The sequence below is a fragment of the Pteropus alecto genome, unplaced genomic scaffold, assembly GCF_000325575.1.
Source record: "Pteropus alecto unplaced genomic scaffold, ASM32557v1 scaffold213, whole genome shotgun sequence".
Lineage (NCBI taxonomy): Eukaryota > Metazoa > Chordata > Mammalia > Chiroptera > Pteropodidae > Pteropus > Pteropus alecto.
In genome coordinates this window covers 4,114,934-4,132,404 of record NW_006434829.1, presented here as the reverse complement: position 1 = coordinate 4,132,404, position 17,471 = coordinate 4,114,934, and the positions used below count along the sequence as shown (strand labels likewise).

General features: G+C 43.3%; 2 protein-coding genes across 12 annotated transcripts in view; one reads left to right on the top strand and one right to left on the bottom strand.

Annotated features, from left to right (window-relative positions):
- The window catches only part of MPHOSPH9 (M-phase phosphoprotein 9), a 48,285-nt gene extending 39,899 nt beyond the window's left edge, over positions 1–8,386 (bottom strand). For 2 of the 9 annotated variants that reach the window (XM_015587959.2, XM_025045476.1), the window contains exons 1-3: positions 8,229–8,386; positions 5,749–6,011; positions 3,666–3,819 (exon numbers count right to left, since the gene is read on the bottom strand). In XM_015587959.2, coding sequence (XP_015443445.1) covers positions 3,666–3,819; positions 5,749–5,855 — 261 coding nt within the window. In that variant the 5' untranslated portion in view covers positions 5,856–6,011; positions 8,229–8,386. Of the gene's footprint in view, positions 1–3,665; positions 3,820–5,748; positions 6,012–6,704; positions 6,762–8,228 lie in introns of all 9 variants that reach the window. The other 7 variants (XM_006909989.3, XM_025045478.1, XM_025045475.1 and 4 more) reach the window with 6 other exon arrangements.
- A 141-nt stretch (positions 8,387–8,527) lies between these two features.
- CUNH12orf65 (chromosome unknown C12orf65 homolog) overlaps positions 8,528–17,471 on the top strand; it is a 10,405-nt gene continuing 1,461 nt past the window's right edge. Inside the window, exons 1-3 of one of the 3 annotated variants that reach the window (XM_015588003.2) lie at positions 8,528–8,685; positions 11,011–11,108; positions 16,185–16,790. In XM_015588003.2, the coding sequence (XP_015443489.1) occupies positions 16,509–16,790 (282 nt within the window). In that variant the 5' untranslated portion in view covers positions 8,528–8,685; positions 11,011–11,108; positions 16,185–16,508. Of the gene's footprint in view, positions 8,686–10,892; positions 11,109–16,184; positions 16,791–17,471 lie in introns of all 3 variants that reach the window. The other 2 variants (XM_025045481.1, XM_006909987.3) reach the window with 2 other exon arrangements.

Sequence of the window (17,471 nt, the reverse complement as noted above, 5' to 3'; positions counted from 1 at the left end):
ACAGTCAAAATCGGTGTGTAAAGCTATATATTTCTAGCTGAACTTTCCTTGGTAGTTTAGACTGTATAATCCAGAGGTCTTTCAGGTTAATGCTGAAAGCCAATTAAATGACCATAATGTAACAGAATTAGTTGAAGCCTGTATGACAGTATTAAGGTGAAAGGGAAAAACACATCAGTAATTAGAAAAGGAAACCTTCAAAATGAAACACGACAGCATTGACGGGAAGTGTTAATTCTAAATCAGCTAACTTCAGGACAAGGTAGGCTAGAACAAATTAGGTTCCTTATCTTCTCAACTTACCTATAATAAAAAGTATCTTACATGAATCCAAACGAAAAAGAAATAATTGGGCAACAGTTTTCTTAAGTTATACTAGACTTAAGCAACAAATTTCTAACCTGATAAAGTTACTATTCGCATAAAACTAAATTACAATAATGATAGAATAACAATTTACATAAAAAATGGCTTCATAGTATATGAGACACAAGATAGTAATCACATCCTTATCATTTTCTTATTTTGGATACAGATGAATAGAGCTTACTCAGGATAAAATTAGTGGAGAAGATTTTGTTCTTCCTAGTCAGATTTTATACTTAATATTTTAATCTTAAATAAACTAATTTAAGAACATGATAAATGCAGCAAATAACACCTTTCACTTAATTATTACGAAGAGCTATTATTTCTTTCAAACTATAATAATTACTACCACCTGCATTTTACATATTGTTGAAGGCAAGGGCATCTAATTAACGTCCCCCACCCTATGCAGTTTCTGGGTGCTAACGGCCTGAGGGCGGTTTTCCTAGTGCAGCCTGATAAATGTCCCATGGGCTCTGACCTCCCAGGGCTGACTCCCAGCCCTCCACTAACAACCTGTGTGACCCTGCAAAAGGAAATTTAATGTCTTTGTGCCTCAGTTTCCTAATTTAGCAAATGGAACTGTTCACAGGTGGCTTGGAGGATTAGATTTTAAATCCAAGTATGATGCACGTAAAGCAGCAATGTCAATGGGGAAACTATGTTATGAAAATCTGTGAGGTATGGCTGTCACAAAGATAGGGGGACACCACTAGCATTCGGTGGGTGGGGCCCAAGGATGCAAATCACAGGACAGGCCCCCACGACCAAGAACTGTGGTGTGTCCGTTTTATATTATAAAAATAACATACATTTTATACAGTTTTCAAATCACCAAACTGTCCAGGAATGCAACTACCAAGATCTTAAGTTTGTTTTAGAACTTATTGGAAATTGGCCACGGTTTCAGAAAATCCTGTCGCCAACTGCGTGCTGGATCATCAGCACCACACGCTGTGACAGCCTGTGTTTGTGGAGGCTGCACTCACGGTGAGTGCACAGAGGCAGACACCGACTATCTTCTAAAGGAGACGTCCCGGATACTTACCTACTAGAATACAAGCCATGTCATTACAAATCACTTTATCCCTCCTTTATAACAAGCACAGTTAGACACTATAATTTTTTAAGTAGGTGCAAACAGGTTATATTATCCATGAAATTCATTTCAAGATGTTTTCTTGATATTATTTTTTTAATTGTTATAAATAGAAGGCATTGGTCTAATAAGGTTGAATGCCACTGACAAAAAGTGCCCACAGTGCCTGGTAAATAGACACTCAATAAATAACAGATATTAAAATAAGAATCGTATAATCATACTACTATATGTAATCAGTTGTGCTAAGTAGTTAAAATGCTCAAATAATTCAAACAAATTAGTTAACGATGTGCTTTAAAATTTCTAACATTCCAAGCTCCATATACGTGTAACTGGAAAAAAGGTCTTACAATTACAGAAGTATTAGCATGTATTTAAGAATATATTGAAGTATTTCATGTAAATATGTTAAAAGATTCTTTATGAACCTCGATTAAGTCAAAGTATATAATCTTCCCAAGTTTAAGCAGTGGTAAATTTAAGAATTCAAGAGAGAGGTTTTAAGAGAAAGAACCTAGTTCGAACTTTTATGAAGGAATTCTAGAGAAATCACATCATCGGCAGAGCTCTTCGCTGTTCGAATTGCGGGAGGTTTTGTGATTTGTTTTAACAATGTAGATTAGTCCCTTACAAGTGGCAGAAATTGGACAAATGCTACTACTGCAAAAGGAAGATGAAAACATGAAATTCAAGGAAAAGTCAGGGATAAGGCTTGCACAACCCTTACCTCTCCCATTCTTTCCAAAACGCTTTGCTAAAACATCAGAGGTTTTTGTTTTTGTAGCCTATGAAAATACTATTAGAACACACTAAACAAATTTGAGAAATTTTACTGAAATGGCCAGAAGGATATTTAATATCCTATCAAACTAAAAAATATCTTAAGAAACTCTTCAGTGAATAATCAATTACATGTCTCCATTACAAAAATCAAGTAGTCAGTCATGACCAAACTTAAGAAAAACAATAGTCTTTTACATCACAGGTGAAGAAGAAAAGGCAGAAAGAAACTGGTTCGAATGCTAAAAGGTGTAAGTAGCTGGTTGGTATTCTGGCCTATAAAAATCAGTATCTTAAATGCACAAAGATATTCTGATTCTGATTTAAGATGTTTTCAAAGTATTAAAAGTAACAACTGCTAGTTAGACATGAATTTGCCAGAAGTCAAACTACATTAAGGCAATACGTCATTTTTTAAGAAACACATTAATTCGGGTATTATAAGCTAATGAAAAAGTACATTATGGCAAACATTTCATAAAACATTCCATTTTTAATTGTTTTTTTACAACGGCATTTTATAGGTCTTATCCATTAGCACATACCAGTCGTTATATGGAAATACAAAAAGCATATAAACTTAAAACTGAATTTTTTTAAAGTTTACAATAATACTCAGTCATTTTATAATTTCGATGATTAAGGATATGAATATAAGTAATTACACTTAGGGTGGCTACTATTAGATTCCTAAATTAGTTAATCTTTCATTCCATTTATTCTACATTCTGAAATAACACCACAAATTATGGTTTTAAAAGTATGAGTAACATCTCAAACAAAATCTACTACAGTCTAAATAAAGAATTTAGTAATAATGTCTAATACACTTTATTAACCATTATCAGATCTAGCCTTGGAAAAGTTTATCTTGAGCATTATTCTATGAAGCAAAATTTATAGATACAAGGATTCTTTTTACTAAGTTTTTATATCACAATTTAACCTTTGGACCAAAGTAAGAATGACCGATCTGAAAAATCAGTATGGCTCAATATGTCATGGCTAAATGCGATAAGGCACAAAAATAGAAGACTTAATTTATAATTAGAGCGTTCAAAAAATTTCAAAGTCGATTTAAGTTTTTCAAAATGATGACAATTCTGTATGAGTTACTTAAAACATTAGAATCAATACAGTATTAATAATTTTGGATTTCTCTGAACTCAGACATTTTAGTTCACATTTAAAACATAACTTAATATGTCTAATCACCAATATGTTGTTAAAACATACTTCTGACCATCTTTTTCATATACATTCAATATTGTTCCCCAAATAATGTACTCAATCTGTTTACTTTAGCAATAACTTAAGTATCACGCTCTTCAGGATATAAATATCTAATAATTTAGAGTTCAATAGAGGCACGTTTATTATTTTTAAATTCCAAATATAAAACAAAACTAGATACCTCACAGTTTTTCCAAAGTTCCGAATCAGTCTTTCCACTGTTCTGTAGCTCTTGCATTAAAGAGGTTAGGACTTCAACTGTACCTTGAATTACAGATGATCTGGTCTTCCCTGAGAAAGAGGATACCCCATTTGTACTAAGGTGGGGACTACTTCTGTTGAAACATAAATAATTCAAATGGTTTTCTTCGTTCTGCCAAAGTGTTGAATAATTCAGCAGTTCAAGATTTAGCAGTGCAGTACAAAACCACTGACACCTAATCCTTAACAGCACCTCATTTGTAGAAAATCTGATCACAAATTTGTCCGTGAAAGAAAAATAACAGTAAAAAGACAGCACTTAAATTTGTAAAGATCACAACAGAAAGACCTTTTTCAGAAGATAGAGAGACCACTCAGAAGTACCAAGAGAAAAATAAAAGTTTCTGCTAAACTATACTAAGAAACACTTCCAGCATCTCTGATCTAAATTTTCCCAGGGGGCTACTTCGCCCCACTTCGAGAGGGCCTTCACTGTAATGGAGAGGCCTCCTCCACTGCCCAGAGCCACAGTCCAGTCTTGTTAATCAGATCCCTCTAATTTGGCGTGATAAGCTGATGCTCATCTTTGCACTGTCTTTGAATAAAAGTTATGCCAAGAAAATTAGCAGCCAACGTTCAGGATGTATTTATTTAGCCCGTTCAGTAAAACAGCCCTGATTCTTTCCAGGAGGGCTATCTTTCCAAACCTGAGACGAGTTCATTTCTGATTTGTTTTATAAAAACACGAAGCATAATTAAGGACACTAAAATTTATTTAAATTCCAATCACTGAGAGGTTATTTTCACTTATTTTTTTGTTACTCTACTTTGTTTCACAAAGAATTTGTAAAAAAGAGGAAACTAATGAAAATAAAGTAAAGATTTAGGATCGGAGAAAATATTAATAAAAATTTAAGGAAAGAAGGACATATGTTTGTTGTCCATAAGGGGTTTATAATAAAGTTTAAATTTCGCCAATTTAACTACCAGTCACAATGAAAATGAAACAAAGTCATGATTTTTATTGGAAAGGCGCATTTGGGTTCCTCCTAACAAATCAAACTCTAAAAGGGATTTCTTCTAGAAATAGTCTTCAAAGGTGCCAAGTGATGCAGGGAACAAAACGCATGGCCAGCTTTCAGCGAGTGCATGAAGACGACCATGGCAGGCACCATTTCCATGGTTTTTTTTTTTTCCTTTAATCCTACTTTGTAATTTCTCCTTTTATTTTATATATTCTCATAAGCTGCCTTAAATTCCTCCTAAGGAGGGCAAAGAATGAACAAATTTTTTAATAATTTATTTGTGTTTGCTTGTTTGTTTATAACACACAATTTCTTCAAGACCTATTGTGTGTAAAGATATCTGCCCCTTTACCAGGCCTCCAATTGCTGTTTTTGTCTCATTGTATCTGCTTTTTAAAAATAGTCGATCTCCTCTCTAATGGCCCCTGCCTCTTTGCTGTTTTTAAGCTCCTATAAATTTAGTAACCAAATAATCAAACTTGTCAGACTATGTAGAAAATGAGAGCAAATAGGCTCTTTTGATCAAAAACAAACCAAACATGGGATAGTTTCAAAAGAAAATGCGTAAAATGCATTGTTTGACAGCATCTATTCTGTCGACTCGGGGTTCAGTGGGGTTTTTCACTTACTTCCTAGTATTCAACTTTAATCGCTACTTTCCAGATTGTGATGTATTTCTGCAATATTAAATATTATTTGTCCTGTAAATTGTAAAATGTGGAAACGATATTCAGGCTACTAAAATTTAAACATATGTTGGTAATTTACCAAAAACGAAACAAGTATAAAGAAAACCACAACTAGCACAATGAGTTTTCACACAATGTCCCCCACGCAACAGTACACGTCTCGAGGGGAACGGAAACGTGGAAGGGCAAAAACTATCCCTAACTGTCCCTGAGCAGTCCCTGCCCATAGTCTAATCGAGTGTTTTAAAATGCAAATTAGTAACTATGACACTATTTGGATAAATTGGTAATCCATGCAAATAAATTCACTTTATCATTACATTTTTTACAAAATCTATCTCATCCTTACCTATTAATATTTAAGTTCAGCCCAAGAGAATGGGGAGAACTTTTCACATCGGATTCTACAGAAGAGGAAGTTTTTTGTAAGGATTTCACCAAGTCAAAATCTTCCATAGTGTGCAGAAATTGTTACGCTCTCTTATTTGAAAATGTTGGTTCTTTCACTGTTTGAAGAAACTGAATCCGAGTCATCTTCAGATGCTTCATCGTCTACAGGCATTTTCAGCTGCTAACATTCAGAACTGTGAAAGATCCTAAGCTCCCAAGAGTCTGGAAATGAATGGGGAAAAAAAAAATACTACTATAAAAAGTCACTAGACCTAGCTATTGTCTTTTCATGACATTGGAAATCTTGATCCTTTATACAAAACTACATTAAGGAAAGCAGCACTGTTCACAATAGCTAAAATGAGGAACAATCATAATGTCCACCAACTAATGAATGGATAAACAAATTGTGGTATAGCTTTATAATGGAATCTTTTTCAGCCATCGAAAGGAATGAAGCCCTGATCCTTGCTACAATGTGCATGAACGCTGAAAACATAATGCTAAGGAAAGCTCGGTAGAAGACTACATATTGTATGATTTCAATTACACAAAATATCTAGAATAGTCAAATCTACACAGACAGAAAGTGGATTAATGGCTGCCAGGAGCTGGGGGAAGGAGAGAATGGGAGTGACTGAAATGGGTACGGGGTGTCTTCTTGGGGTGATGAAAAGTTCTGGAATTAGATAGTGGTGATGCCTGCACAACTCTGTGAATATACCAAAAACCAATGAATTGGTTTTAAAATTTTAAAAGATAAATGTTATGGTATGTGGATTATATCTCAATAAAAAAAACCTACAGTAAGAGTTATCTGCAAAATAGCATCTTTTCCAGGAAATATTTCAGAATTGTATGTGTTTAATAGTCAAGGTTCTAAACACAATGCTATGTAACAATTGGAATACTTACATGCTTTGTTCATTTGTTTAATAAATTCTACCCAGTATCCATGCTTGTTGATTTTTACTGTGAATAGATGAATGGGAACTGCTTAGTATTTAATTTGGTATTGAAAACAGCCAATTAAACTGTTAACAATGGTTGTTTCACACTGGCTGGAAGGTGGGGGTGGAAGAGATGCATTTCACGCTACATAGCCTGATGTACTCTATGCATGTATTACTTCTTAAAAAATAAACTACTGGCCAGATCAACTAAAATTTAACTAACACTAGGTATACAGAGGCAAACTGGCCAAACGATATGCCTCCTTCTTAGAGAACTCATGTATTTAAACAACGTGAGGGAGCAAGAGAAAAAAAACCTATGGGGCTTACAAAATGGAAAGTTTAGAGGGTGCGATAAAGGAAAATTATCTAATATTCTGGTTCCTCCAAGTTGCCACTTCCTAGGGCCTGGCTTTACAGAGCACGGTCTTAAAAACATCATCTTACATAGGAACCATGTCCTTCAGGGACAGGCGTGAAAGCCAAGGGTAACTGGACATAACTCAATGGGTTTCTCTCCATTGGCTTCAAGCCCATCGCCAACGACAAACGGGGTACTGCAAGTCAGGGGATGCACCTTCCAACTGGCAACGAAAATACCTGGATTCAAATCACCTTGCTCTACTACCAGAAAAACACAAGCCCTCCAGGGACGCGGATCTGCAACCCATCTATTATTTCCCCGTTGAGGTGATCCGGACGCAGTAGATCCAGATGAAAAGCCACTTGAAGTGCAGTGATGCTTCTCCGGGGGGTGGGGGTGGGGGGGTCGAGAATACCCGATATACAATGCAAACATTATTTTGGAAAAAAAAAATCATGGAGAATGGGTAGGAGACATTTTTATATTTCATAGCCACAAAATGTGACGCTTTAGGTCCCCCCCAACCCCTAGCAAAAAAAGGGAGTTGGGAGAAAGTGATCGGGGTCTGCTGATAATAAAGAAAACGTGCAGTTTTGCTTTGCTGGAAGATTGAAAGGGTAAGGGATGATTTCAGAGGTTTTGAGGCCAGATCCTGACATCCTCGCGCTCACAGCCAGACCGCAATTGCTGGCGCGGGCTTTCGGGTCAAAGTGGGAAGAACAAGGGAGAACCTATGCAGTCGCCCAAACTGTAGACAGCACGGAGGCGAGGGGAACACACGACCGCCGGAAGAGCTACATTCGCGACTCCCAAAGTAAGTCGAAGCAGCTGGCCAAAAAGAAAAAGAGAAATCCCACATCCTCCCCCGCCCCTCGGGAAGACGCGCTCTGCGATTGGGCCGCGCGGGTGCCACTCAAGGGCACTGAATCTAGAAAAGGCGCACGGCTGCAGGCGAAGCCCCCACACGCCCGAGGGCTGTGGGAGGGAGGGTGGTGGCGGGTGGCCGCCGTCTTCCTAAGCGGCCTTCCGCCCTAAGCCCAGGAGCATACGCAGGGCTCCGCCAAGACCGTGTCTTCTAAGTCTCGGCCCCCGTCCCCCACGACCGGCAGCTCGGCCGCTTACCTGGCCGCCGCTCCCACGGCCGATTCAATTCAGGGTCGGGCGAGCTCCTCTCGCGACCGTTAAACTCCAGGGACCGTGCGCGCGCCCGGCGTCTGGCCGGCGATTGGCTGCTCGGAAGGGGGCGGAGACGGCCGCGCCGCGGCGCGCGCGTCGACCTCCCCCTTCCCTTCCCGCAGTTATGTGCAGAAGAGGGCGGTCCGACGCCTGGGAACCGGGAGGAGGCGGGGCTGCTGTCAGGTCCTCTCGTCTGATTGGCTCTCTGGGTGCTACGTGCGAAGGAGACCTCAGCTTCCCGCATGCGCAGTTGCTAAGAATGAGCCTCGCGCTGGTGAGGGAAGCCACGACGGGAGTACGGCGCGTGCGCAGAGTCGAGATCGCGATCGCGATCGCGATCCGTCTAATGCGGTGGTTCTGGTTCCCCCAGGTCTTTGGGGGCGGAGGCCAAACCTGGGGTCAGGTAAGTGTCCGCGGAGAAAGCAGGCACCCACTTGGTTGCCCACGATTGTCAAGGGCTGTGTAGAGAGGGCTAGGAACCCGGACGCCTTGAGTTTCTTGGTTTGCGACCATGAGTCGCGTAACCAGTTGACCTGAGGCCCTGCTGGCTTGGAGGTGAAGTCGGTTCGGACTCCCGAACTAAGTTTTCCCTGGACCTGGTTTACCCTAGGCTGCTATGGGTCGGCCCTGGGGTTCTTCAAGGACTTGAAGGGGCGACGGGGAGGAAAGCCCACCACCCTGGAAATAACAGTGCCACCAAGGCCCATGGACAAATGGAACGATCTTCATTCACTTGTTCAGCAGAGCCTAGTGTTGCGCTTAGCATGCATCAAGGCTGTTTCCGGCCTCGCATGTTGTCGGTGTCAGCTTTGCTCTTGCCAGATCTTTCGAAGGACCAGAAATACCGCGTCTCTCCCTGTGGGCCCTCAGGCAATCTCATTCTCACTGTTCAGTCCACATTCTTCAGACTAGTTAACTCTGAAGTTACTTCCAGCTCTTAGATTTCCCTCCAGGTGTCTGAGCCCACAGGAAAGGGGCTTTGCCTATCACTTAGATGTGCCTGAGAAGCCAGGACGCAGATGTATTTGCCCTTGGAATATCAAATCTGCCAGGAGTTATTTCATCTCATCTGAGCCTCCTAAGAATTCCCAACAATTATGTTTCAACAGTAAAAATTCCATCTCTACCCCAAACCCTCCCGTGTATGGAAGATTTCAAGCTTAAACAAATTGAACCCACCCACCCCAAATTGTGTTACACTACCAGTCGATATTATGCTCATATAACATCTATGCAAAAATCAAATTATTTTTAAATACATGGCTCTGATTTAGGCGAACGTATTTCAAATCCACACAAAAAAAAAAAAACTGGCAGTTTTATCACTAGTTTTAATCACAAAATCTGTTATTTGAGACAGTGTAGAATCTCGCACTCACAGAAGAATTAAGAAATGTGAATTCCTGAGATAGCTCAACAGAAAGAGGTATTTCCTTACAAGAAAAATACTAACCCCAAAGTGAGTAATACTAGATTAGTTCCTAACTGTGCAAGAGGCAGAGGATCATCACTTTGGCTAAAAACTCAGATGAACTCTGATCAGTCTGAGAGTGTCTGTTTTGTTTTTTGTTGTTGGCAGTGTGATTTTAGGTAGCTTTTTTTTTTTTATCTATTAATGTTAATTAGAATTCTGGTATTCTGATTAGCCCTATTATCTTGTTAACCAACAGATGCAGTGAAATATTTTGGCAAAGTTGCTCACAACATATGTCTTAATTTAGGTGAAGCTCTTCAGGAGGGTCTTAATTTTAAAAACTTCAGAGTGGAAATTGCCTTTAATAACTAATTGGACTGGAGAGAAATGCCTTTTTCAAAGCTTTATAAACAGCTAAAAAGGTAGTTTTTAGAGCCCATAGAAATTACTTATGAACATAGAAGAGACATAGAAAGCTTCAGAAATTCCAGTAAATGTATTAAGTATAACTGTTCATCTAGTGGCCGCTAATGACTTGAGAAATCTTATGTTTGTTAACCAGGATGTTACTTTGTGTCACTGATTTTTATATACAAATAGTTTGTCACGGGGAGAGAGAACAGTTCTCCACAGCAAAAGACAAGGAAGTCTAAAACTTTCCATCTATAGTTTAACCATTATACATGGAAGGAAATGATCAGGTATACATTTAAATGTGAATTTTTTCACCTCTCCTGTCCTTCTGAATTTTCTTACTATGTTAGATAATTCCTATAGATCTTTATGTTTAAACCAGGACTTGCTTTGGTGAAGGTAACTTCATCTTTCCATTTGAACCTGCTGGGATGTCAAGCTGTATTCTTGGCATCATAATTTTCTCCTTGGCACCTGCTTACATAGACCACAATTATGACCTCACCAAACAGCATGTCTTTGGTAATTTCATGGTTTCCGAGTACTTCTTAAATGGGACCATACTAAGTAAAATAATTAGCAAGTCACTATTCTAGAAGCCTTTTCACTCTGAGCTCTAAAACAAAAATCCATGAAATAATCAGTTTGCAGATTGGGTTTGTGGGGCGAGACCACCATTTGTGATGCGTTAGTTAGTGGTCCCTGAGCTTTACAGTTTAGGAATCCAGAGTACTAATTGCTTTACATTTGGGGCAACATGTATAATTTTTTTCTCACCCTAGGCGGCACTACCTCCATTTTATAGATGAGGAAAAATGACCGGACTTGCACAGTGAGTAAATCACTGGGTCCCGACATGAATGCAGGTCATACTGACTACAAAGCAATCTGGCTTTTCAGGGACAAAAAGATGAGAGGGAGAGCCAAGAGGAAGTTGAAGAAAATGAGCTGACACCTTAGGGGGCTGCAGAAGAACAGATCTGGAGATATTATGAAAGGTAAAGAAACACACTGTAGAAAGGATCGATTTAGTTTAAAAAATGGACTACCTAATGTTCTTCCACGATAAATCTTCCTGAAATAACCCACGCACTGTGCGTCGCTTCTTTATTCGCATCGAATGCGATAACGTATTTGAAAGTGCTTTGAAAACATTTAAGTCCTAAACAAATACAAGGCAGTGTTATGGTAAGAGAGGCTTTGAGACTTTTCGGAGAAAATGTAGAGTGTTATTGCCACTTTTTTATGTGTTTCTGTCATTTTAATAGCGTAGGTGATAAATTATAAAGTTCCTGTTAGATGCCATAAATAGAAGACAGTCACGGTGATGCCCACAAATAGGACAGGTGTAATTCTCTGTGGATTCAAAGTTTTCTGTTTAAAAAAAAAAACTGAACAGGATGTTGGTATTGCATGAATTGAAAGCTGTTCTCCTTATCTACTTCATTAGTTGTCTCTTGAACCGAGCAGCAGTAAACCTGTTAAATTCAGAGCAGACACAGAATAGTCTCCTCTTCTTCTTGTCCCTCAAAATCAAAGATGACGTCTCTGCATTTCCTGCTCAATCTATTATGCTTGTCTTACTTGAGAAATGATTCTCTATAAACACTTCCTGTGGGTCAAAGGTGCTTTATCTTCCGTGTAAACCCCACACCTCGGAAAGGACGCAGTCTGGTTCGAGCCTGAGCCACACTGGTTCCATTCAGGGAGGTGTCCAGCCCTCATCAGCATGTCAGGCAACTAGAACGGAGTGAGCCGGATGTGAAAGGTAGAGAAAGGCACCACTGTGAATGAATGATTATTAAGCATTTCTCAGAAAATCATTCTCCTCTCGCTTAGCTTCTGGTGCCATCAGCTGGCCATTTTGTCTTTTTAAAGCTGCAGCATCGCGCATCAGTCTGTTCATGCTCTCTGTGTTTGGTCCTTCGCCATTGATTGGGTTGTTGTTTTGCGACCTGTCATTTTATCTCCTTATTGGGGAGGGGGAAACAAGGCAAGTATCCGTAAGCTGGGAGAACTTGTTAATTCCTGTGTTCCAGCCCAGTGCTTCTCAAACTTTGAGAGCATGCCCCTCCATCACCCGAGAATCTTCCTGAAATGCAGGTTCTCACGTAGGAGGCCTGGGGTGGGGCCTGAGAGCCTTCATTCCTCACAGGCTCCCAAGGAGAGCCGTTGCTGCTGCTCTGTGGACCTCACTCTGAGTAGAAGATTCTAGAGCTCCCCCATCCAGTGCGGTAGCACGTGTGGCTAGTCTAAACTGACATGTTGTGAGCATGAATACACCCCAGATTTTGAAGACATCATATAAAAAGCATAATTAAAATATCAATAATTTTTATATTGATTATATGTTGAAATAACATTTTGAATATAGTGAGTTAATATATTAAAATAAATATATTTTTTAAATATGTCAAAATTAATTTCATCAGTTTCTTTTTACTGTTTTTAATGTGACTACTAGAAAATTCAGAATTTCACATGCGGCTTGCATTGTACCTGTGTTGGACACTGTTCTAGAACCTTAATGCCATAGAAACCAACATTTTCAGTGTTCTGTTTCCAGATGACCCAGTTTCTCAGTCCCTTGTTATCATTGCACCTTCTCCATTAGCTCGAATCTTTTAATTCTTTTCTCTATTTTCCCTTCCCACCCATCCCTCTCCTTTGTACCTTCCCCGTCTCCACCTTTGCCGTCTGGTCCTGGGACCCTCACCCAGCACTCAGACAGTGCTGAGAACCAGGATTCCGGCGGCGTCCTTGCTCAAAGCCCATAGCCGTGACCGTCCAGGTGTGGTTCCCGAACCAGCAGCAACGGCCTCGCCCGGGAGCCGGTTAGAAATGCAGAGTCTCAGGCCCCACCGCACACCTAATGAACCAGGACCCCATCCCACAAGGCCTCCGGGGGGTTTGTCTACACCTGAAACTTGAAAACCACCTTCCCTAAGCACCCCATTTCCAGTAACCCCCTCACGTGTTCCTTTAGTTACTTGCGACGATGCTCTTGCGAGGTTGATAGGCCATGAAAGTCGTAGCTAAGAGAAGCTAGTCCTCTCCCTTCCTAAAAAAACAGTCAGACAGTGAGTTTTAGGCACATGGCTTCCAGAAGGCGCGTCCAGAGACCGGAATCCTGTGCCTTCCTGAAACTAGATTCAGATATCCTCTCTCTCAAACATGAAAGGACGGCAGTAACCAAGCCACTTCCACCCAGAGCGTTAGAGCTGTTGGTGGGACAGGCCGCACCTCACGCGTCTGGTTTCGGTCGGTGACTCTGCTCTGGTCACGGCCACAGCCCGGAGCTCCACATGCCCTCCGTGCGGCCAGGTGCCCGTCCCGGTTTGGGCCAATTGTGGAAGCCGGGGAGGGGCTGTGTGCCAGCTGGGCCCAGGTCAAGAAGACAGGCGCCCAAAGGGTGACCAGGGGGCATAGGGACGTCGGAGAACCACTGTTGTGCAGCGGGTCACCCATTCCGGGCTGTGGCCTGTATCATGTCTATGGACGTCTTAATTTCTCCTTTATGCTGCGGGCCCCTGGGGCTCCCGGAGGCCCCTGCCTGGCTCACAGTAGATGTTGAGAGTATCACTGAACAGATGAAGTTCCCTTTTGTAGAGGCCTGACAGCTGTCACCTCCGACTTGACCAAGTGGGAAGGGACTCCGACAATGAGAGGCTTTACCCCCGAAGTGCTGTCGGCTCGTTAGTGCGGGAGCCGTCATCGAGGAAAGACAGAGCTGACGGGAAGTCAGGGTGCAGAGCCAGCCCTGAACTGAAGCTCACACTCCCAGAAGGAATGGGCGCAAAGCCGCCATGACCGCTGGTCTCCCCTTACCCGCAGCCCTCATTACCATGTTTTTTCCTCTCTCAATGTCACGGACGAGCTCTAATTTGAGCCACTTTTATTGTTTCCCCAGAGACTTTGGGTGGCTCTGTGGGAATCACAAAAAACGAAATCCAATCTGTATTCTTCTCTGGGCTTTGGGGAAGTGGAGCCATGGGTGTGTGTGTCGTTTTTCAGCCGTCCTTGGAGTAGCGCCAGAGCTCCAGGAGATACTAACGGTATTTAGAATCGTCTGGTTGGCCGTTGGAATTAGCTGTCACACAAAGCAGCCTTGAACTCCAGTCGGGTGGGAGACCTTCCAGCTCTGAATTAGGACAGAAAGGTAGATCTGGAACAGCGGACTGATGGCAAAGCAGCAGATAAAAGCACCTTCCTCCCCGCCCTTTGTCCGGGGCTCGCCTGCTCTCAGACTCGCTTCCTCTCTTTGTCACCTTATCACAGGGCTGTCCCCCGGTCAGATTTACTAACCAGTGGAAGAGAAGCCCCAGGAGAGGCCCTGGGCTCCATTACGGATCTAATCCAGGGACTAGACGCTGTCTGATACACAAAGGAATTCTGTTCTGTGGGTCGAAAGCAGAAACAAGGGAAGGGAAGTTCCGGGCACCATGTCGTCTCGTGTCTCGTCCACGGAACCATTTATAGGGGAGGGGTCTTTTGTTATGGCGATTTCAGGGAAAATGCCTGGGTTTATCGTTTATCTCTTTTTCCCGAGACGACCCCTGAAATATTTCACACATGATAAACAAAACCAATTTGTAAAGTACCATTTTCATGGGCACGCTCCATTTCAAAATATACCCCTTCACAGCCATGGAGCACCTTGCGACACCACCTCAATTATCACCCTCTGAGACCGACAGAACATTCTGAACGTCAGACTTTTCACAAAGAAGACACGCGTGTGGACCAGAGTGTCACTCACAGAATTGAAAACTAGCATCAGCATAAGGCTTGGAAAGTATATTTGTTTTCCATAGAAACAGTAGGGATAGGGATGTATCGTCATTCTAAAAATGACCAGCGTCATCTCAGCAGCAGCTGTATCGATTACTAAGACAGATACCTAGATTTAAAGTAACAGAAAATGCACATATTTACCAAGAAGCAACGCCTTGGCCCGAGTGTGCGTTCGGGCTCCTCCAGGCTTACCTGGAGGCAGGTGTGGGCTCCGTCGATGTTAGCGGTCAACATGGACAGTAGGCGAAAGGTTCACGGGCTGAGAGCAATCCTGGGACATCGCAGGGTGGACGTTCATATTTGGCTTAGACGCCAGTTCTGTGTTAGAGCTGGAATTTACCATGTTTCCCATAGTGAAAGAAGCTACTTAAGCCTCCATAGGAAGACAGTAAAAAGAGCCGCATGCTTTTAGTGCCTATGTAATCCTTGATCAAGAAGCATAAAAAAGTGGCACATTCGTAGTTGCCATAATCCACTGGGTGACAAGACTGAAAACCAGTCTTGTGCCTTCGAAGTTATCAGCAAAGCCCTTTCCAGAACACTTTTCTCAGATCCTCAAGCCTGGGTCAGGTGGGTGGAGAAGGGCTGCTTCACCCATTTTCCAGGTGGGGAGACCACCCTTGGTCGTGACTCGCCCCTGTTCACACGGGGAGCGTCTTCGAAAAGAAGGAACACCTTTCGGACCCTTCTTTGTCCCTCCCACCCCTGAAAGACGTAAAGGCCTGTGGAGCAGGGGTCACCATGGCCTCACAGCTGTTCATCTTTATACCGCTCATTTGTCAGCCAAGACGTTTCAGCCTCGCGCTACCTCTCCAGCAGTTACTTAAGTCTTACTGTTAAATACCGCTTTCCTCTGCCTGTCTCTTCTCCGACCAGACTGCGGGGTCCCCGAAGACAGAGTCTAGCTCTTTTTCGCCTCGTGTCTCTCTCTAGACCTCACGTGGTACTTTGAACCTCACAGGCACCTTAATAATAAAAATCGGTCGGTTCGGCAGTTCTAACGACAAGTTCCAGTTGGAGCATGTTGTTGGCAGTGCGTCTGAGGGAACAGATGTTCCTGTTCAAACCCATGAAACTGGAAACATTAAAATACAACAATCATGACATTGATTGATAGTGATATTTACTATGTCAGACTGTTTAAGCCCAGCTATAAAACAGACGATCGCATACTGTCGTCTCTGTGTCTTGGTTTCAAAGATTCTCCCACGTTTAAATAATGTCACTTGACCCTAATTTCTGCTCGATGTACTATTTAATATTTCTTTATCAAATTACAGCCCTGTTCTTCTGAATTTCACACTCGAAACCTCTCCTTCCTGAGAAAACAGCACCTCGGGGGTGCGTTGAAGATATTTTTGCTCTAAGAAAATATTTGTCAGCCGGCAGGGCCTGTACTGCTGGAACCCCCCAACCGATGGCAGGCCGGAGACGTGTGCGTGGCCAGATGCGGTGTCTCCACTCCCCAGCACGAGCGGACATCGTCCGAAATGGCCTCTAAAGGTTGCCTCAGAGCCGGAAGTGTCCCCGAGAGCAAGCACACGTTCCCGAAAGCCCGTCTTTTTGTCTGACTCAGGTCCAGAGCAAGCAGAAGCTCTCGCCCCATGAGCGCCTCGGGCTGGTTTCGCTTTCCTGCCCCACTGGCCAGGATGTGCCCAGTGCCGCGGGGCCTCTGGCGCGTGGGGAGGCCGACACTGTCATCCCCGGGAACAGCAGTCATTCCCATCCAGGCGGCGGGCAAGAAGGACCGCCCTGCTCTGCTTGCCCTGGACGAGAGCGAACTTGAAGAGCAGTTTGTGAAAGGACATGGTCCTGGGGGCCAGGCCACCAACAAAACCAGCAACTGCGTGGTGCTGAAGCACATCCCCTCCGGCCTCGTCGTCAAGGTAGAGAAGCTTGGGGTGGGGGGAGCGTGGTCCCCTGAGTCACAGGTTTTAAATGGCTTAGATGGCTCCTGAGTGAAAGTGATGGTTGGCTGAAACGTTCACTTCGGCCCGGGCACTAGAGGGCGCTGCACGCCCCGTCCCTGCCCACACCGTTGGTGAGGCAGAGCCTTCCGTGCCCACGAGCCTCCTTCCAGGGTCCTCTGGAGCCAGGTCTGGCCGCCCTGGAGTTGGGCAGCCTGCCAGGGCACTGCCGTGGGTGCCCAGCCGTGGGTGCCCAGCCCGAGCGAGCAGCAAGCAGGCAGGACTGTCCGCTGGCAGCCTCAGCCGTCAGTGACCGGCTGATTAACTGGGATGGCCACATCCTCCATGTCCCTTTGGTAAATGTCAATGACACCTACCTTCTGAGCCTGAGACCGTTTTCAGCCCTCGGAAGCTGTGCACCGCTGCCTGCGGAAGTTCCTGCTTCGTGTAAAAATCCAGTGTCTGAACAGAGCGCCACCAGCTTTCAGCACATCCGAGCCTCTGGGACAGGGCAGAGCGCCTTCCCCTGCCGCCTGCTGTGCTGGCAGTGGCCCCAGCGCCTCTGCGGCCGGACCGTCCGTCCAGGCTGTACCCTGAGCGGCCGGAGGAGCACGAGCCTGCGGCGCAGCGGAGAGCAGGCGAAGGGGTCCCTCGCGTACC